Source organism: Athalia rosae, chromosome 6 (assembly GCF_917208135.1).
Source record: "Athalia rosae chromosome 6, iyAthRosa1.1, whole genome shotgun sequence".
NCBI classification, from domain to species: Eukaryota; Metazoa; Arthropoda; class Insecta; order Hymenoptera; family Athaliidae; genus Athalia; species Athalia rosae.
The window spans coordinates 11,523,000-11,545,820 of NC_064031.1; the positions used below are offsets into that span (position 1 = coordinate 11,523,000).

Consider the following 22,821-nt stretch of genomic DNA (forward strand, 5'->3'; position numbering starts at 1 on the left):
TAATGAATTTCTCGATCGCGCTTATGAAAAGAAAAAGAGGGAATCAAAGAACTGGCCATTTTATCGTTGGAATTGATAATATGCTAATCGACTCGTCAGAAGAGCTTAATATTATCGAATCGATTTTTTTTCTTCCCTCAACATGCATTATAAATGCCCTAAAATGATAATTTTCAATGTTTAACACAAATATTAATGAAAATAAAATAATGATTTTCGTTTCAAAAAAAAAAAACAAAGGACTGAAGGAGGAAACAAAATTCCCAAAGTTGGGTAGGCAATGAAAGTAAGGATTTTTAAGTCGAGTGAAAGAATATTATGAGACGGGGGTCGAATGTCATTATGAAATCAGCGGCGTTCTCTCAGCTGTTGAAGGAAGCGGAAATGAAGAAGAAAAGAGCTAAGAAAAAGGAAAAAGAAAAATCGATGGAGAAGAAAAAATTCGTACTCATTCTATCCTCATTGTCAGTCAGATTAAAGTCAACGCAGTTCGGTAAAAATTAGGTGATTTAATTTTTTGTTTTTTGGATATGAAAATATTGACGAAACAAATTTGAGGGTGGAGTCTGTATTTGTTCATTGCGGTTTATTATAACTTCTTAGATTTTTTTTTTTTTTTTCAATTTTCTTCTCTTGTCTCATTTTTCTTTTGCTTTCTTTTATTCTTTCATTTCAAAGGGAATTTGTTGCGAATAAAAGTTTTTGCGGTAGCGATATATTCTTCTTGACTCTTGAGACTCTTGAAGCCTTGGTTTTCTCGGTATTGGTTTTTGGCTAAAATGACAAACTTTGCGGTCTAACTAAATAACCTAAGACTTTGAAAGAAATGAGGAAAACTTCGAGGTTTACTTTGCCGGGCAATATATCGTGCTCTCGGACTTAACGAAACGGGCGAATCGCGATCATCCTGCACTCCTTTTCCCCTTTTCTCCACTTCTCATCTTATTCTCAATCGCATTGGCTTGAATATTGTTCTCTGCCTCATCGTTTTCTGTTCACATTCTTTCAATAAAAAAAAAAAAAATAAAAAAATAAAATACGATAAATAGATGCTGTTTCTGAAGCAATTCCCGCCTTCGCGCCTCCGTGAGAACCGACACATATTCGATTCGATCCCGTATTCTGATTTTCTTGGCTATATCTAACCTAACTCAACCTTCTTCTGAACTCCCATACCAAACGAATATATTAGGATCAAAAATAGCTTTGGAAAGTGGAAGTCAAATATTTGAATTCAGGAGGGAAATAACTTTGAGAAATACGAGATTCGCTTTCTCCTTTTTATCGATTCCTTTTTCTCCTCTCAAAGACATTTTTCTTTTCATTTATTTATTCATACCTTTTTTATTTTCATTATATTCATAAAAATTGAAGATTTTGGGTGTGGCTTTCGGAGTTTGAGGCGAAATGAAAGGCGTGCCGTACATTTAGCTGATTAAGACGTCAGTAGGATATACCCAACCTCCGCAGAAACTAGGAGAGCCATGTCTTCGGTTTGGAAAGCAACGGTAGTCTGCGAGCTTTGAAGTAAAACTTTATCGTTCGTTTGATTAACTTTGCCCATTCATGGCAGCCGTACAGATATACCCATGCACCTAATAGCGTATCAGTTGTGTGGTAGTTTCGGTATATCTGCAACGTCTAGTTCTTCTCGGCTCGCTAATTAAAGTACAAATATTACCAACCCGTTGGCTATTAGTCGACGAAAATTACATTCAGAAATGAAACGATCATATTCACGTTCACCTCCTAACACTGTCTGGAAAATCAGAAGAATACGAACCAATAAGAATTTTGTTATTCTTATTAATTTCGGTGACCGACAATCGATTTTTCTAAAACAATCAACGTGCAAATTTCTAACTACAATGTCAGCCAAAGATATAACAACAAATCCAAGGGAGGAGATTTTTAATATTCAGATTATGATGACAATATTACAACATGAAGTTCGCCGCGATTTTATTGCTGGAAGTACCCCACTTGATTAATTATTTAGTCAAAAAACGAGTGGGCTACCTCAAAATATCAAGTGAAAAATTTTTTCCACCGTATGATTACTCGATTGATTGTATGAGTAGATGATTTTGGCTTTCAGATGTGGATTTCCGAGCTGATTATACGTGAGATTACTCTTGAAGGAGCCAAAAAAAATTCGATTATTGAGACAAAAATGAATCATTGTTTTAATTGAGTTTAATATGCTTTTCTTACGTATTTTGATCTCAGAAATGCGAATCTGAAAAAAAATTGATCTATCTGCAAAAATGACCGAGTTATCTCTATTTTTTCGCATTTTTTAGTACAAATTTGAGGATATCTCGAAGGGAAAAAATCGTAGCTCAATTTGGACCACGGATTTGTGTTCCTGAGGTCAAAATACACAAGAAAAGTGCCATACGATCGATTTTTGAAAATAAAAATTTTTGGCCAAAATTTGAAAAAATCGTAAGGGGTACCCCTTGGAAAAATCTCAAATTTTGGCCAAAAATTTTTATTTTTAAAAATTGATCGTATGGCACTTTTCTTGTGTATTTTGACCTCAGGAACACGAATCCGTTGTCCAAATTAGGCTACGATTTTTTCCCTTCGAGATATTCTCAAATTTATGCCGAAAATCACGAAAAAATAGCGATAACTCGGTCATTCTTGCAGATAGATCCGTTTTTCTTCCAGATTCGGATTCCTGAGATTAAAATACGTAAGGAAAATGATTTATTTTTTGCCCAAAAATCAGTTTTTTTTCAGTTCTTCAAGAATAATCTCACGTATAATCAGCTCCGAAATCTAAATCTGAAAGCCAAAATCATCTACTCATGCAATCGATCGAGTAATCATCAATTATTCGCTGTTGGGAGCAGAAGAATTATAAGACATATCGATTGGTTTTAGTCGTAGACCCACTTTGATTCGTCGCAATTCATGCATCGGTCGAAATATTCGAATTTCTCGGTCTACGAGGGACCCCGGCTTATCTGGAGTCAGGTAGCCACGGGCGCGCGGTTTGTTGTGGGGCGTCACCTCTGCTCAGCCCCCAAGGTGACGTCTCACAACAAAGCGCTACGCTGCTGGCCACACTGACTCCAGCAAAGCTCGGGCCCCCTCGTAGACCGAGAAATTCGAATATTTCGACCGATGTGTCTCAATTTTTCTGCTCCCTTAATGTGATTTGAGCTCAAAAAAAAGTTCGATAGAAAATTTAGAGCAGTATGTAAACTTGAACGTACTCTCTCTCAAACGTACGCTACATTGGTTTCACGGGAAATATTTAGTACGGTCCAAATCTGACAACTCTGTTATATCTGCTGCATATTTTGTTCTGCGGTTGCGTGCTGTGCAGTCCTCTGCATTTTATCGTTTTTCCTGTTTTTCCCGATTTTTTTTTTTTTTTGCCTCTGGATTCTGCATGCCCCATTAAGTTTCATCTGTTATATCTTTTTTTTTTTTTACTTTATTTATTTAGTTATCTATTTTCGGTGTACCGGTAGAAAAGTAGAGTAAGCTCGACTGGAACTTGCAATATGGGTGGATGTTGTACAGCTGGCAGTGATTAATCACCGCAAGGAATTTAATAAACTTATACAAATATTTAGCTCTCAGCCGACTCAACGGACGTTCTGACGTATCCGAAGCCTCGCGAGCATCGCTGTAGGTCCGTGAGTATAGGTATAGATACGCACGGCCTATAAGTGTACAGAGGGGGGGGTATTGCTTTACGATTAAGATCGAGTGAACGCCCATTGTCTTCACTAATTCACTCGTAGACAATATCTTATTGTTTTGAACGCCACCTGAAGGCAAACAATAATTCTACCGAACGTCATGAATTGAGCCTATACAGGTGGAAAATCTCAGGTGGATTACTTCATATTATACTTTTGCCCGTTCTCGTTCTAATTATTCTTATTCATTGTTCAGATTTTTATCCCTTCGGCTCGTCACGTCCGACGTACGATTTTTATTCATTTTTTGTCGGTGCATATTCGAAAAATCGCAGGACTAATTTTTCGAATTACAATCAAAATCTTATTCCGATCTTGTCCCCGTACGACGAATCCTTACGACGACGACGATGTAGGTTGAAGATTTCCGTCATAACAGTGTAAAAAGCTTCTAATTAATTCGGAATGAATTTTGGTATCATTTTTATTGTGTATTTGGTTTTTTTTTTCCTTCCGATGCTTCGTCAAAGAGAAGAAGTAGGCACTCCTTCGTCCTTTTTTTCTTCTTTATTTTCCCTCCCTTCCGTTCTCGTTTTCTTTTAATAACCTTCACTCGCGTTTTGTTTTCTCTCGCAATTTTACCCGCGGGGTAATTATATCGCGATTACAGAGAGGTGTATAATAAGAACGTAGGGAGAGAAAAATCAGCTCGAGTACGAGCTGCCTTCGAGGATACGATGAGGAGAAAAATAAATGTTCAATACCCGCGTTGTAATTATTACGTATAACTCGTTGCGCGTGTAGATGATACGTGAGAATTGGTAAAGGGCCACTTTTTGAGAATTCAGAATTAATCCGATTTCGAGTTAAATTTCGATAAAATATCGGAATTCGTATCTCATCGTTTTTTTATTATAATACTATACAACGTTATAAGCACATAACACGGAGGCCGCGTTACGAGCGTGCTGGCGTGGTGGGAGCCCTACAGCCAATTTGGTCAAGTGGACCTCTTTCCTCTTACCTAATACGCTGGTAGGTAGGTTCATAGGGTACTTCTTGGATTCAGAATCGCCTGAATAAATATATATTCAAAAGGAGACTTGGTGTATCCACTCACAGAGCTATTCAATGATATTCAAATCCCTCGTCCCTTTTCATCATCTCCACACTATTCTATAATATGTACATTCGCGTACATACCAACGTATACGTACATATATGTACGTATATGTAAACGTTAAATGAAAATTAATTATTATTACTATAAGTCTTTTTTTCACGCTGATACAGGACAACAAAATTCGCTGCGATATATTTCTCTCTTATTCGCTATTCATGTTCTATTTTTCTCGAATTTGTAGCGTTGCTCGAGTTTCGGGTAAACGAGAGTAAAACTAAAGTTTTTTTTTTTTTTTCTTTTCATCAAGTTTTAAAAACGACAGAAGCTCGTTAGTCTGTTTCAAAACGGTTACTATGTACGGGTGGATGGCGCTACGTGTGTTCAATGTACGTACATAAAAAAAGACGAATCAAAAGAAATGAAGAGAAAATTTTTTATTCATTATTCTAATTTTCACGGATGCAATTCGTTTCGCGTCCAACGTTTTGTGAAATGATATAACGAAAGAAGAGTAATCTGTATAAGGAAAAAGATAAGAGATAAAAATACACGTAGATCGGCCAGGGGATGCGGAGAGGTTCAATTCTGGCAAAGGTGAATTGGCATGTAACGTTCGAATCGGTGTAGAAGATATACATACGTATAGGTATAGAGAGGGATACACGTAGTTCAACATCTAGATATACATAGGCGGTACAGACCTTCGCGGAAATTCTCATGGGTAAAGTCGTTGACCGATCGAACGCCCGTTTCTACTATTAGCATTATCGTCAAATCCTGCGCAGCTCTCGATCTGAAATAACCCTGGCCAGTTAGAATTCGATAAAACAGACACCGTTTTACGATCTCTCGATAAAACTGAACCATTCCGAAAAGTATTTCATTTTATGCATTTCTATTTGTAATTTCTACCCCTGATCCTTGAAGGATTTCGAACAAGGTATAAAGAATAAATTATGCAAAGATCGCGTGCTATCGATTCCTTTCACGTGTCTTTTTTCTTTGTTTTTTTTTTCTTCTGTTTTTTCTCTCCCTTTTTGCGGAGAAAGATCGTATTCTCTTTGGGATTTTTGATACCGGGAAAAATCGGGACTACGGTGTAACAGAGTCATTGGATTATTCAAGATGTAGCATTTACCAAGACCACAACCAACTACTAAACTCGAGCTTTACCTTGGCTCGGTTTAGCTTCATTCGACTTGGCTGAAACCCTCGTGTGGCTAGGTTACTATAGTTACGTTACTAGGAAGGTCCTTCGAATCCTGAAATTTGTGCGGGTGTTGGCATAGGTGTGTTATGTGTATGTACGCGCACGAAGTACATATATATATATATATATATACGCGTGAAACATCAAGGTAGCAGTTACGTACGTGTATACACACACCTCATACCTAACTACCCAAGTGAACGTACGGCTAATAAACGACCTCAGGGATTTTATTCGCTTCCTAGAGGACACCAGTTTTCTCTACCGTCATTTCAAACTACTCTATCTCTAGTCGTCAACCTTTAGCAAATACCGAGCCAATCGCGGCACACGTGATTCAGCTCCATAATCTCCACCTACTTTGTCACACCTAACAGATTTTTACAACCTCACAAACGGACCCTTGTTAATCCACTTCGTTTTATTTCCACATTCGCGATGATCAACCCCCGCGTCATCGCATCCACCTTACGCACCCCGCATCCTCAAATCCAGTTGCGGCCGTTATCGTTACAGGTCGCTCAAAGACTGTGGATGTATTTTTCTAAAATAGAGAGGGGAAAAAAAAATAAAATGAAAAGAAATTGCAATTATATTATGGAAATATAAATCCGGTCACGTCGTCACATACGTCGCTGTACGTGGTGCAAATATCCCCGTGAAGTTGCAAGCTCGTTACGACGTGTCCGCGCACAGCTGAATATCTCGATTCAAAATTCTATATCCTGTATTATTTTCTTCTTTTCCGAAGGACTCGCGTGCCGGGGGTGGTTCCCTTCTAAATAATTCATCGCACCCCATGGTATAGCTGCTGTATGTGATGTCACTTATTGCGTAGCTTCGCGGAACCCTGGCGAAAAACTTTGATATCCATACGTGACTTGTCTTAGATGTGGATCCTTTTTTTTTTTTTCTCAGGAATAGGATTTTGAAAAATCAAGAATAACTTATCACTCTGCGATCGTTCTCATATCTAGATATGTATTTTATTGGAATAGAAAAGAAGAAAAAAAAAGTTACGTCACTCAATTAACCACCGTCGTAATCACCTACTCACCAACGTTTTTTAGACATCCGTTGATTGGATGTGTACCTATAAGCTTGGAAACTTGACTCGACTCGAAGAAATAAAATGGGGAGGGGGGGAAGAACAGAAAAATAATAAATTTTTCGAAAGAGATGAACAGAAACTGGCGATTCTGTCCGTTTGTAAGATATATTGAAAGTAAAAATTGGAGGGTCAAGTTCCCCGGGCTCGACGTACTCTCTACGTTACGCGAATAAAACGGTTTTTTATTTCCATGCCTGCATTGCTAAGGTTTCATAAATTTATGAACCTACACGCACACGTGCCCATGATAGCGGGGTTACGTATGCAAACAAAAATTTTGCGGAATATGTTCACCCCAAAATTCCTTTCATGATAGTCCACGTAGAGTAGGCGGAATGATATACTTTGAATGGAAATTTTTTTTTTTTTTCTCTCCAATTTCTTACATTCAACTAATGCAAAAATCGAACGACCGAAGCGAAGCGCTGGTCTCATTTTCTTTTACGTTATTCGCTTCACAACGCGACGTGTAGATATTTTTTATCTAAAATGTTTTCGATCTCTAACGACGCTGTTCATGCTACCATTGCGCATTTCGCAACTTATTGTTAACGAGCTTGTGTACTTGAAAATATCAAGTTTTTCGTGTAAAAGATCGCACCGGATAAGCTAATGACTCTGTTCACAGAGTCACGCCATAAAAAAGTTGAGAAGAAACAAATAAAGTATCATTAAGCTAGCCTAAATTTTGAAATTTACAGGATTGAATTTATTTGTTTGAACGAGTGAATAATTTTTTTTTTTCCTCCAAGTGAGCGAAAAATATCGATTTCGTTTGGTCGATTTGCGATTTTTCGGATTTTGAAGTGCGGATAGCAAAAGATCCGGGTAAAATTGAACTTATCTTTTTATTTCACGAAGCTGAAAGATCATAGAAATTCTCTAGGTCTGAACGAAAAATTAACAAAGACTCAGAGTCAATAAATCGGAATGAAAAAGCTCTCGATTTACTTTTAATTAGTGCCCTCTAAAAATTCGGACACTTTTTCTCATCCTCGTTTTTGTTGAACGACGCATTCCCGTTAATGAGCGCGTCTGACTAGCGCACTACCTCTACTACTACTACTCGTACGACCGCTGCCCTGCCACCTCCCCACTCCGGTCTCGTACAACGCGTACAGCAACGTCTGACCACATACCTTACTACCTCTACTACTTCCCAGTAGAAACGGTTGTAGTTTACCCACCAAGCTCACGCACGTCTGACCATACCGACTACGTACGTCTGTAGGTATAACTGTCTCTACGCACATGAGAAGAGAATTTCCATGCATTTCCACCTAGGAATTTTTACGTACGTACACGGACCTAGGTATGTAAAGACGTTATGTATTTATATCTAGATGTAGGATACGCTGTTCGCGTTCGCTGGTTTTACCTGCGCCGGTGGGCATCGCCGTAGCTCAGGGGTTGCGGGCGTCGGCGTCGAGGGTGATAGTAGTAGTCGTAGTAGTAGTAGTGACGTCGTCGGTGGTAGTGGAGGTTCAGGGTGACGCTGTACTCGCTGTTTGGTACTCCGGAGAGGGCGCGGCGTTTCCCTACGCGTTTCAGGGTGTACGGCGACGCAAGCTCTCCAGTATTCCCGCGACCGCTCCCTATCGTAGACGGATTATTCGTCGGGACGGAGCTGTTTATTATTTTGAATAAATTTGAAAACAAATTTATTAGAAACTAAACGTTGAAGAAAAATAGAAAAATACCCGGCCGAATAATTAGAACTTTGACGTAGTCGATTCGATACCAGATTTGTACCTGGAAGTAGATTATTATTTTTATTTCGGTTGATAATATTCGTTAATTTTCATTTTGTTTTTTAAGAACATATCGGAAAAAGCTGTGATCGTAATTATTATCGCTATAAATAATTTAAGTAAATGAATAAGTCAATCAAATTCACGCACACGAAGGTGATTTGAAACTATGGTGTTTTGATAATGTTAAAAAAAATTATCAAATCTAATTATTTCTTGTACATATCCGTGATTTGTGTATGATGTGTGTTCTTTCGAAGTGAATGTGTAGTAGTTGGCATTGAACGGGACAGAGAATATATGCATAATTTCGTTGGTTATTGTTATAAATGCATAAAGTAGTGCTTCGTTACGAGATATAAATAATTTATTTAAATTGTATAAATATTTTATTCCTTCGTTGGACGGTTTTCCGTATTCGCTACGTGGGAGGAAAAGCGATAGAGTTAGGGAGGGGGAATTCTAACAACAGGTAGGATACGCGGGTTCAACGGAACATGAGACCCGACATCGTAAGCTCGTTCTAATTTTAAAACTATCAATTTACACTGTGTTCAAATAAAAAACTAAAAGCCTCTGGTGCCGCTCCTGCTTCTGCAATCATTGCGTACGAATACGTAATTTGAGCTTCCGACCGAGTAAACTTCTCATCTCATTTTGTACGCGTATCCGAATGTGATTCGGATTCGAAATACGACAGCGGAAAATCAAAGTCGTCGTTAAAAGTGGTCGTTGTCGTCGTTTTGTTTTTTTTTCTCGCTTTTCTTTTTCTCTAACCAATACCCGTGCGGCAACGAATCACTCGGGTAAAACAGAATAAATAGAGGAGAGAAAAAAAGGAGAGATATCCTGATTGGAATCGGAAAACTACACGTCCGCGATGTCGCAGAATCGAAGAGGATCTTTGCAGAGTAATTCCGGTGCAGGAATAGCCACCGGGAGTTCGAAGGTCATGACGACCGCTTCCGTTGGTCCTCCTCAGGAAGTTTTAACCCGTGGTATCCCATTACCAGGAATGGTACCGTCTCTACCGACCCACGAGACCGCGATGCTTCAAGGAAATCTTATTCATGGTTTCGTAAATCCTCTCGGTCCTGCAGGAATCGTACATCCGTCACCGCATTCAATTTTACCATCGGTTATTTCACATCACTCACAAGCTCCTCCCCATCAAGGTACGAAGATAGAAAATTTATGTATATTCTTATAATGACAGGCATTTTTATTCGTCAAAGAATTTGACGGAAGTAAAAGTTTTAACATTGTTCTCCCTCACAAGAGCGATTGTTCGAATCTCATGTCAAAAAATTTATACGTACGCAAAAAATCTTCACGAAAGCCAAAAGAAAGGATATTTTTTTTTCAAGCACTTTTTTTTATGATTCGGAGTAAAACGGTATAGGTATAGAGTTCTGAATAAAGCCAACAAGTTGCCCGCGGTTTTATAGGTCGCACGTTATAACGTCCTGCTTAATTAGTCTTGGAAAAGAAAGAAAAGTAAATAACTAAGTAACAATAATTAAAATAAAATAATCAACCACCGTGCAAACGAGGTTGAAAAGAAAAGAAAAGAAAAATAAATAAATGAAAGAAACAAAAAATGGTAGAAAAAAAAAGAGAAAAATTTTTAACACGGTACTTTCGACGTCGGTGGCATCATTGAAGGACTGGATAAAATTTTCACCGCGTCCGGTTACTCACCCCACGGTTCACCGCTACGAACACCAATTTCTGCTCAATCTCTTCACGGATCTCAAATGCAGCAAGACAACGCGCATGTGATCGGATCAAGGTCGAGAATAGACCAGGAACATCCAGTTACTACTGGCGGCATTCCTAGGCGAGGTTCGGACGTCAGTTCTTCGCCGATTCCTCCTTCTTCCAATGCAGGAAGTATCGGCGGGACACCCGAACATCGCGGAAGAAGATCCTCAGACTACAGTCCTCATCAGGGTACGTCGAAATGATGGACAAACCAAATCTTTTCCCTCCTTTTCTTTTGGCTCTATTCTTCCGCGATTGGTTGATCGGAATGCGAATGGGTATCTTTTTATCACCAGCGGAGCGAAACCTCGTGTTTTCCCTCCGCTGGTAAAAAAAAAAAAAAAAAACGGCAGGATGTGTGCACCCCGAGATAAAGGAGGGCGCGATGTACCGATGTACCGTTTTTTTTTTTGGTTTTTTTCTCCCCCCGCACAATTTGGAAAAGCGATGATTCCTCAATGACGTGTGAGGAGAGTTATCCTGATCACGGTGGGGGTGTTCGGTTGAAGAGAAATTTTATATCGTAAAATAGAGTGAATGATTGAATGGAGGAGAATCAGAAACTTATAGCCATACGAATGTATGTACGTACGTGTTTCAGTTGGTTATAACTTTGACTAGGAGCCGATATTATACGGAGGCTATAATATCGTCCTTCTATGTTATACGCGACTGTGAGTCGCGACGAAGTTGTAACGTCGCGTGTTCGTTCGGGCGCTCCTCAACCTCACGGGGAACTCTTCCGGAATAGGGGAAATGTACAGGGGAATAGAAAAAGTCTATCGAATGTCCTTAGTTTACATAACGGGAAAGCAAACGTTCGTTATACCACACATTCAAGAATTATAATACGATCATCCACGGAAATCATTACTATTAGATTTATTCATTTTATTTTATCTCACATCATTTCATCCCACTTTACTCTTTGCCGGAATAAAACGCTTCAGATTGTCGAATCCTTCGAGGAGAGTTATAGGATAGTACGAAAGGAAGAAAAAATGAAGCTTCCCAATTTTTTTTTACTTCCTTTGGTTATTTTGACAGACTTGACTCTTGACTGCACACACGCAAAATACTTTCCAACGATTATTTTTGTTGGGAGGGAGGAGCGGCGGGGGGAGGGGGGAAGAAAAGAAAGGGAAAGGAGAAAATTAGCTCGGGCGAGCTTTTCAAAAACAGGATAAAACTTTTATCCCGAGGCGAAAGATGAACTTTGAGGATCTGTATTCTACCCGATGAGAGGGTATTATAAAAAATTCAATCCGCCATTTGCGATTCCGAAGATTTTTATTACGTTTTTAAACGTTCGTTGTGCATTTCACTTGCGTTGAAATAAAAGGAAAACGAATAACGGAAATAAGAAAAATTCTCCACGGGGATAAAAAATACAAAACTGACCCGTTCACCCACGGACCGTAGTTGGCTGAAAAATGTTCCGCTTAAACCAGAAGCCATTTATTTTTCGCTAGACGCTGCAGACTAAGGCTATGACCGATATGGCTAGTTATACTCGTACTCAACGCTGCGATTTCTGGCACGCGAAAAATAATTTCTTTCGCTCTTACACGCCATTGGTGTAATTATCTTATACGTACCTAACGATCTTCCGTTTTCTTTCTTTTTCAACGTTCCATTTGTTTTACAAATCTTATTTCTTAGCGAAGGGTTGAATGTCCTGCGAGATTTATTATTTCGTTAGAAATTTTTTGCACGTTGATTGACAGAAAGTTGAAGAAAAAAAAAAAGTTCAATGACCGATCCTCTCTATGTAGATTGTGAAATTTTTTTATGTACGTATAATATTCGAGCGTGTGAAAAGTCAAATTGTGCAACGTGTTGGAGGGTCCTTTTCTTTATAAACGTTATAATGAGATATCGATATCGTGTACGGACTTTTTGCTAACTTCACACGGGTGTCGTCTACATGCAACTTGCGGATTGACTTGTTATATGTCTAGGAGAAAAAAAATATATATATTCATTTTTATGTATACTTATACGTGAAAAATAAAGAGACAGACTTGCTGAAACTGAACGCCCCGCGAAGTGAACGGTACCTGGTACCCTGCGGCGCGTTTTCTTGCGCTCTAACGAGATATAATTAAAGAAATAGGGTGGCGCGAGCTTTTTAGCAAAATATTTATGAAGGATAATTTTAACAATCGCAGCTAAATATAATTCAAGCGAATTAACGTTTCTATCATTAGACGAAGGCAAGACAGAGAAATAATTGAATTAAATGAAAATGATTAATTCTTTGACTTCTACCAAAAAACGTCGGACCGAGACGATGAAATAAAAATGCAAGAACATTGCGGTTGTTTAACTGAATTAAAATAGTTGTTTTCTGTTTCCAAATTTACGTGGGAGAGCTCGCGGTATAACGAGATAAAATTCGATGTTTTTATCATTGAAATGTTGAGATTGCTACGTCGGTAGTACAACCCCCATCGAGATTCGCATCGGCATCGATGTATATGCAGCCGAGTTGCGAATTGGAATGGGAAGCAATTGTGCGAGGTCGAAGAATCGAATATTGGATGCAGGGAAAAGTAAAATTGCATGTATCAAACTGGGTGTTAGGATGAGAGAAAAATCGCGAATAGAGAGACAGAGATGGAAAAAAGCGAGAGAGGGATAGGGTCGTAGTCGTCGTACGCCTCGTTCGGCTATAAATTTGATTCGAGAATCGATGCTTGCATATATCGATGCGAGAAAATGGGTGTGCGTGTGTGTGTAGCGTCGTAGGAAAATCGATAAGTTTGAATAAAGAAATAGAAATGATATAAAAAAATATACACCCATACCTGCGTGTCACCGACCTTTTTTACCATCGGGAGTTGAACTCTTCTTTCGCTACGGCCTTTCTACAAACTACGCACAGGGTATAGATACAATGAAAGATCGCGTGAACTCACTTTCGTACAAAAACTTAAACGAACCGTGAATTTAATTTAATAACGCGGCGGCATCCGATGTACGTATACGTTTGTACGCACCATGGGGTTGTTTTACTCCGATGTGGGAAAAAAGTAAAACACGCGTAACTCGCGTCAAGTAAAAAGTCAAAAGGGTGTAAAAGTAAGAACGTACCAGGGAGGGAAAATAAAAACAAATATTGAAAAAGTCGGGATAAAAGAAAAGGGTACGTGTACAAGACTTGGGTCTCGAGGAAATGAAAGAAAGGTGAAAAAAAAAAAAAAAAAAACGCCAAGGGAGAGCAAAAAAAAAATAAGGTAAGATGTAAAATGTAAAAGGTAGAGATTGGTCGGACGCTGACGTTGTGACAGGGCAAAATCCGAAGTGTAATCCATGGAGTGGGGATGAGTGAAAAAATGAAAATAAAATAAAGGCCCCGCCGAGATCGGAGAATGCGAATAAGAGAGGGGAATGGAGGGGGAAAGTTTTAGCCGGAAACGTGACGTGGAAATAAATGTCATATTTTCGACTTTTCTTACACTACGATTTTACGACCATAGGCTACGTACACGGTGTTACGTGTACGCACATACCTACTTCGGACCTGTAAGCTATTTATCGTTGTGCACAACGTTGAACATCCACCCCCACCCTAACCTACCCTTGTTCCGACTATACAAACCAATTCTTACTTCGATCATTCTTTTTTTTTCTTTCTTTCATCCCTCATTCTACTCCTTACTTCCCCCAACCAACTACCTCTAACAATAATCTATCGCTAGACGTTCCGCTGGCTATACATAGAAAAACAAGGAGTGCCCGGGTAGCTCGGAACCAACGGCACACCCTCGTCTGTGTATAGGTAGAAATATTTTTTCATTTTTCTCCTTTTTTTTTCTCTCTCTTTCTCTCTCTCTCACCTCATCTCGAATTCCATGTATTATGAATAATATTCGGATGAAACGAATGATCTACCCTCTTTTTTTTCCTTTTCTTTTTCTTTTTTTCTTATGGATGAGCGAGAAAAATTTGTCGATATTTCCGATTTACCTGCGAACCTAATTTGCTTCTTCGATCTCGGCAGGTGGGGGCGAATGTTTTTATACTTCTTCTCCTTCCTTGATTTTTCTTTCTTTCAATTTTTTTTTTTTTTTTATCGAGTGTAGATATTGAAATCTAAGCTCTATGAATATCGTTATTAACAGTCAATATTACACGCCGTCGACAATCGCGGAAGGCTACAAAATCGTCAGGTAAAAATCAATACCTACCTCTGCCTGGAGTTGTAGGTGCAGAGGGGCAGATACGTACATATTACAGCACGAGCAGCTACACACATACCTACCTTGGTTTATCTACACCGGAAATATTTCCACCCCCAAAATACTAGATGATGAAAATTTGTGAATTCTTAAAAAGCTCATCGGCATTCGTCGTAGTCTTCTCATGCTCCGAATACTAATATATTCTTCACTCAATTTACATAATTTCAGAAAAGAAAAAATTCATTTTTTTTTTTTTATTCATATCTGGAACGTTTCATCCAAGTTCTGAAAAAGATAATTTTTTTTTTCAAGGACCTCTCGTATCGGACTTCGTTTTTTAGAAGTGGTATCTACTGCCTATATGGTGTTTGCCGAAGTTGAAGAGTTATTATCTCGGAGTTCTTGATTTTTCTGAAATTGAAGAGAAGAGAAGGAAAGAAAAAATTTGAGTGAGAGAAAAAGGCGAATTACGGTGCGAAGTTAATTGCGAATTATTGTACTACTTTTTTAGAAACATACAAATCATGAGATTTTGCAGGAGGCGAAATATTCTTGGAAAAAGTTTTTAACGACCACGTTGAGTTGAGAGAAACATTTTCCATTGGTTAACGCGTTGAAAGTATAAGTATATACGTATGTAAAATACATACCTTATACCCGGCTACCAAAATGCGCGAGGGAAACTTTGGTACTTGGTGAAAGTATGCAAACGACTATGCAAATACTGAAATGTTTAAGCTTTCAAGGTGTGATTTTGAAATATGCTCTACGTCGCCGGTATACCACTAGGAATCGACAAAGCTCTCTTCCACTTACACCGCTCCTTATATCCCACCCGTGTCATTTTCTTCCCCCCCTCTCACCACCGCACCACCTTTTCTAGTATAAACTTTGCTAATTGCATTTCTATGACTCGGAAATTGAGAGGGATATTTTACCCCTTTTCTACGATCTGGTGCGCAAAAAAAAACGCGCCGAATATCGCGATATCTGATTTTTCTTTCTCCGCTTTTTTCCACCTCTGCGCTCCGATGAGATCGAAATTTCGACGTTTCGAGAGCGGCGGTCACCCGTTAAGCCCTCGTGCGTGTCCGATAATGATATATATACATCCTTTTGCGAATAGAGAGGAGTTAACGTTGATCTAATATATCAATGGGGATTACAGGACGTTGGATTTTCTCCGTTGAACACGAACGTTTCTATCTATCTTCCGCGTAACTGCTACGCTGCATATTAAACGGACCGCAAATATATCCGTATACACACGAGAGTGCGATAGTGTTGGAGGAAATAAAATACATTACACGGCGTGACGGCGACTCTCATTTTTCTTCAATTCTTTTTTTTTTTTTTTATCAATATTATGAAAATCTGTCCATTTCCGTGGGAATTAGATTATCATTTTTATTTCCCTAATAAATGTTTCGGATAATAACCGTATTCCGTTCTGTCCATATTCTAACTTATATACTGCAGAATTAGACGATGAATAATTTATGTCACACGGAAAAACACTCGGTTTTCATCCGATGTGGCGAGCAAACGAATCGCTCCTTGTGCTCATATATTTAAAAAAGCAGAAACGGGCCGATCGGCAGAAGTTTGTGGAAACGGTATAATAAAATAAAATAAAATATGAGATAAATTTTATTCGATTTTCGGCATCGTCCCGGTGGTAGCCGGTTATGTATGATATTGTACGCGGTGTATACGTACATACAGATACATACTGATATATATTCAGGGGATACATCCGCGGCCATTTTATAAGGGGTAAACTCCGGTGATCTCTCTCTTCATCCTGTAACTTCTTCCTTTCTTTCCATCTCTGTTTCTCTATTTCTTTTCCCTGTCGTCTCCCTAGGGAGACCCTTGGAATACCAATAATATCTGTAGATCCGAACTTCTATTATTCTTCACAAAAGAAAGTCAACCTTCGGTGAGTTATAATGCCACTCTCGAGCACATATATGTATATGTAATATACGTATATGTACACATATTTAATACTCGTACGCTACGTACTTTCATACGCCACGTATGTACGTCGATATAAATATTGTATTATTTTTTTCGGGCCATTATTTTCCGTCTCGTCGCGATCAACGTCTCAGACCGCTATTTACCTACCCTTACCGCCTCGCTTACCCTTTCTCATAAAATTGCTATAATTCAAGGAAGAAGAAAAAAACCTCGAGACAATCCTAATTAAGGGCTGAGAAACGCGCATTGTTCCCTCTTCTTTTTTATTCCTGACCAACTCGTCATAGATCATTGTCGTAGAGAATTTGCTCCTTTTTTACTTCTCTTAATTCTTTTTCCCTACGATGCGCCATCTTTGTCGTTCGTTTTCTTTTTTTCTACCCCGAGGCACTTCCGAGTGTAACATAAGTATAGATACTACATATATGTACGTATACGTTAACCCCGTAAGAAATAGGGGTAGGTATGTATTTTCCCTGCGGTTTAAAACAAAAAAAAAAGAAAAGGAAAAAAAGAGCCAAAAGTGGCCCTCAAACACAGCTGCGGGTTTCGTTCGGTTCAACCGTCCGAATCAGCAGGATTTGAGCTTTTTTCTCACTTTTTATTTGGAAGAAAAATATTCTTTTATTAATCTCTAGAGTTAAGGGATATTTTTTTTTTCATACTTTATGGTGTAATATTAAAAATTTTATTTTAGCTCCTCCTTTGATAGATGACACCTGTACACCGTATTTTTCACAAATCAGGATTTTTTTGAAAGGTATATCGAAAAGAAAAAAAGAATACACGTAATTCAAAATTCAAAATGACACGTACAATTATATTCGTTTGAAGGAATGAAGAGTGAACCGGTTGGATACTACCTAATTATAAAAAAGTCCATACTCCTAGCTAATAACCTGCACTCGATTGACGTGTTGCTCCTGCAGTAATTTACAATTCCATCAGAGCGATCAAACTCATATCCAATTTTTATTGGGGGGAAAAAAATGATTGCGAAAAGAAAAGAAAAAAGTAAAATTCAAGAGAAGACAGCTTTTCAATCCATTAACGTAAGCTCCCGGCTAACACCTATGTATATATGTATGAAGTAAACCGATAACTTCCCATTAAATTTGAAAATCAAACTAAAAGTTGAAACTAACCGTTACTCATATATCGAAGGCTTCAATCGATTCTATGCAGCTTAGTGGGAGGGTACCTACTTTTTTTATTACTTAAAATTTTATTTATTTGTTTTACTTCAGATAACAATAATTAGATACATTTGATACCTACGGATGTAATAATACACTCTTGCTCCTCGTAATTAGCGTAATTATCTATAAGATACGTGAGGATTTATATGTAGGTAAACTGTACCACGTGTAATTACGTCAGGTCAGATTTATATCCTGTATGACGGGTACGGCTATCAACGATGATCGTTAATTTCAGCATCATCGTATATTTTGTTTCCGCGTACGTAGAGTACTATTTAACTAAGTTTCATAATTACAATTAGCGGAGTTGAACGGTATACAGCAGAGAGAAGCTTGAAGGATATATTAATAAGGAGGGAAACCCCACGTCGAAATAATTACAACGAAACTTTTAAAGGTGTATTTTCGAGTCGTTGAACAATTTTACCAGAACCAGATATTTCCCTCCCCACCCCCGTCGATGGAAAGATTATTTAATTATATTTTTTAAAAAGAATATGTAATATAAGTTTTCGAGATTTTTCTTTTTTTTTTCTCTAAACAGCGTACTAATTGGCTTGAAAAACTTTTCTCTTGTTGTTTTTGAAAAAAAAACAAAAAAAATCAATAATCTTAATTTTTTGGTTTTGTTCTTCCGCAGTTACCAAATTGAGGGAACATTGGGATGAAACAAACTCTAAAATGATGCAGAGAAAGACACAACTCGACGCTATGCTGGGTGACAGTCAACGTTACGAAGCTAAACGGGCCGAAGTTGAAGTTTGGCTCGCACGAATGGAAACTAGATTGGAAAGAATGCGAGCCGTTGGTCATACGGCTGATGTACTCGAAGCGCAACTCAGGGAACAAAAGGTGATTTGATTAATTTCCGAAAAATGAACTCTTTCACTTCGTAAAATCGTAGCTCAAGCGCGCACTCCGATTTTTCAATCCTAAAAGCTACCGACTTTTGAGTTATCGATAAAAGTGCAATCGGGCTTTCGGTCCAATTTACAATTCCGTGAGGGGGAGGGGGATCTGACTCCCTTGGCCTTGCTTTTGAAACGAGAATTTCCGTGGTCTGGAATTTTCCCATGCACGTAGACGTAACCATGGTAGATTTTTTGTACCTTCTGCTTTGCAAGAAAAGATATCCAATTTCTACGTCCTATCAAGCCCTGAATTCCAATCAACCGTAATTACATTTTCGTCTGGCGCTCGTCTCGCGGGTATCGATTGCGAACGACGCTGGCCATACTTATGTTACAGCAACAAATTTTCATTATCTTTTTTCATTTCTTGAATGAAAATGAACTTTTGTTTAAACTAAACAGTCTTCTTTTACCTTGGTTACAGTCTTACCACGTAGAACTTCATCAGTACAAACATCAGATCGAGCTTTTTAATCAACTCACGCAAAAACTAATCGCAGTTTATCAGCAGGACGATACGACGAGGGTTAAAAAAATGACTGAAACGATAAACCAGAGATACAATAACCTGAACACGAGGTGAGTGAAAAAAAAATTTCATTACGCTTAGAATTCGACCAAACTTGCCGGAGAACGAGGGTGAAATTTTCATCCATTTCCTCAACTTCTTTTTCCCCCAGTATCATTAATCGAGGAAAACTGCTGCACTCGGCGATGAATTCTTTGCACAATTTCGATCGATCTTTGGATAAATTTTTGGCGTGGTTAAGCGAGGCGGAATCATCTATGGAAGGACTGGAAGCCGAAGCTGATAGATTGGGTGGACGCAGAGACCAGGGTGCCCTGAGGAGACCGCAACATCAACTTAAGGTAAGACAATAAAAAAAAATGGAGGGGGCTGGGGAGAACAAAAAAGAGAGCACACGTTAGAAGTGCTTTCCTCGATTAGCTTCGCGCGGAGGGTGGTTCGGTTGAGATTAGCGAACTTTCTTATTGTTGTTGTTCATTGTCTCTGACTGGGAAGTTTAGTTCGATTATGACTACCACTAAGCCGGAATCGCGGCGAATAGTCGATTGTGTGCCCTGCGAGGTCATCGATAAACTGTGAATTAAACTTGCCTATGCGATACCAGGAGGTGATGCTCTGCCGCTAACGATAACCGACAAGACGTTGCACGTTACGAAGCGACGTCTCCGATCGTACACGTGATCGCGGCAAAATAATTCACGACGGATTATCAATCGAAAAAGCGCGTCGCCGGAATTCGAATAGGGTCTACATTTTTCCAGTATTTCCTCTTCTCGCGAATTATCGTGGAAATCTCCTTTGCCACTCACCTTTTCTCTCTCGCCCTTGTGGCAAAGTCATTAACACTCGATTATTTCACTGAAGGGGTCCCTCTTTATCTCCGGCTAACTAATCCCACGCGAACAACTTCACTCCGGTCGTCGTCGTCGTAGTCGTTGGTACCGGTTAACTGGACACCGTCGGATTTAGGAGTAAACCCGAAAGCCAAACCCTTATAAACGCCGGATGTAGGTACGCTCGGACCGGAAGGACCGCGGTTATTCTCCTCCAGTTTCTTTTTGCTCCGTTGTTCTTCTGGCCTTTTTCTCCACCTTTTCCTTTTCGCGTTCATCTTCTCCACTCGTTGAATTTCACCTCGGAAGGTGCAACGGCGGCGGGTACGGAGAGACGCCCATATCGACCATACCATCCCCCTTCTTTTAACCCCCGTACTTTCCGTAGTGCCCTCTACCTTCCTCTTCCCTGTTTCACGCTGAAATGTAGAACCTCTTCTTGCTCCTCTTCTACTCCGTCTAGCGTGGTATAGTTTATATCGACCTCGCCTCGTATTCTTCTTCTTCAAATCCTGTCGGGGAAAAACACCCTCGAACCGCAAACCTTACCGCTATATCCTTTTCTCTTCTGTACCACCGCCATCCCTTACCAAACTATCCGTACAATATGCTGGTTTAGTTTGTTGCGTGAAATAGTTTTCTACTTCAAATACTGCAGCTACCCTCCCCACCCCGTATACATATACCTACGTACGTAAGACGCTCAACACAACTTCTACAAGGCGACAACTCCGACTAAAAGTTTAACGCGAAACTTTTAACTTTAACTTGGAAATTATTTCGACAGTCGGTTTTCCAATCTTTGGACGTACACTTGTCACTGATTGTAAATTTCCAATGAAGCTTAAGATTCTCGAGAAGCTATCAAATTCTAAAATCTATTTTTCTCACAAATTTCCTTTGTACAAATTTTATTTACCATTATTCTCTTATCATTTTGCGTATTCTCTTTTTTCTGATTTTTTTTTTTTCATTACCATTATCGTTGCTTTTCTCCAGCGGTTTTCATTCTGACGATGGAACGGTTGATCGTCTTTTGTTTGATGGCAGAGTTTCCGGAACTTATTGTCCGGCCGTAGACGCTTCCGGTGTCTTGTTCGAGTCTCTCATTTTCGTTCCATTTTTTTTTTCTTGTTGGTTCTTTTTTTTTTCATAATTTATTTTCATTTTTTACGGTTTTCCTTTCCTCTTTTCTGTACGTTTCTGCACTCCGATATAACAATAGTAATTCGAGCCGAGCCAGTAGACCGGAATTGCTCCGAAGAAAAACTGGAAAAACGGCGCCGGCTCCGCAGTAGTTATATACTGTCGCGATTTCTTTTATCTTCCACTTTCTCTCGATATACCTATACGTGTATATGTTTTACTTTTTATGTTTATTTTTATTTCTATTTCCCCCGTAACTTCATCTCGCTCCAACTTTAACTTCGGCCTTTTTTCACGTCCCCCTTTCCCTCGGAATTTGAAATTAAAACGAACACTTCCACGAGAAGAGAGGAGAAAGAAGAGAGAGCAAAAACGAAACAATGGGGGAAAAAAAAGGAAATACCGTTTATTCAGGCTCTGGATCAAGTCCCGAGGGAATGACCCCGTGCCCTCCCTAACAAAAAATAAACATATAACTTAACCCACATGAAATAATAATAATTTTATCGCGGAGGAATCCCGATTTGATGACTCGCTATTAGAATTTTCAGTATTAATGAACGACGGGAAAAAAAGACGGTGTATCCGTAACGATAAAATGATAAAACAATTTATGACGACGAAAGAGATAACGGTTGGAGAAGGAAAAAGATTAGAGAATCCGGCAAAAAAATACGCGAATATAGTTCTATGCGGGAAGGACATGCTTTCCTCTTTGCAGGGGTTCGTTTTCCAGCTGCTGTAGCTTTGAGGGGGTGGCTCGTCGTACGCCAGCTGCATCTCAACGCACGCCAGACAACTCGTTGAATAGCAAGTAGGCTACGCTGAGGGCGGGTACGCGTCATTCCCTGAAATTTTCTTTGCTAGATGTATACGTAGATATATATGACATAGGCTTCCACCGCTCTCACGTTTTCGAGTAGAAGAGGAGTAAGAGAAGTAGGAAAAAGACTTTGTAGGGAGACTTTGAAGTTACGGGATAAGGTTAAGGAAAGGAGACCGACTACGAGCCTCGGGGTAGTGAGCCACTTTACAAACCACCCTTATAACCAGCTATACACCGAGATCGATAAAGGATCAGATTAAACGCTTGAATTTTTTGTATTTTTTTTTTTTTAAAGCTCCAACTACTTCCGAGCTTTTCGAAAAATTTGAACACCGGTTAAGAAAGGAAGGATACTTTTTTCATCTTTTTCTGTTATATCATTACTCTCCACACTACTGTAGCTTTGTACTACCCCTACTCAATTTCTTTTCATCCCTCCGTTGCCTCGCGAACATTCACCTTAATACGCAACAGTCATCTGTCTTCCTTATTGTCAGGATCCATTCTCCGGGAGTTTAGAATGTCTGAGGGTGCAGAAAAATGGTAATTTGGATTTTCCGTCTATCCTTTTGTTACATTT

General features: G+C 39.1%; 1 protein-coding gene across 6 annotated transcripts in view; it reads left to right on the forward strand.

Moving 5' to 3' along the window:
• The window catches only part of LOC105690503 (dystrophin, isoforms A/C/F/G/H-like), a 231,919-nt gene that overhangs the window by 85,041 nt on the left and 124,057 nt on the right, over positions 1-22,821 (forward strand). For 4 of the 6 annotated variants that reach the window (XM_048656447.1, XM_048656450.1, XM_048656449.1 and 1 more), the window contains 4 exons: positions 17,492-17,554; positions 18,637-18,848; positions 19,332-19,486; positions 19,588-19,777. In XM_048656447.1, the coding sequence (XP_048512404.1) occupies positions 17,492-17,554; positions 18,637-18,848; positions 19,332-19,486; positions 19,588-19,777 (620 nt within the window). The remainder of the gene's footprint in view (positions 1-17,491; positions 17,555-18,636; positions 18,849-19,331; positions 19,487-19,587; positions 19,778-22,821) is intronic. The other 2 variants (XM_048656451.1, XM_020854955.2) reach the window with 1 other exon arrangement.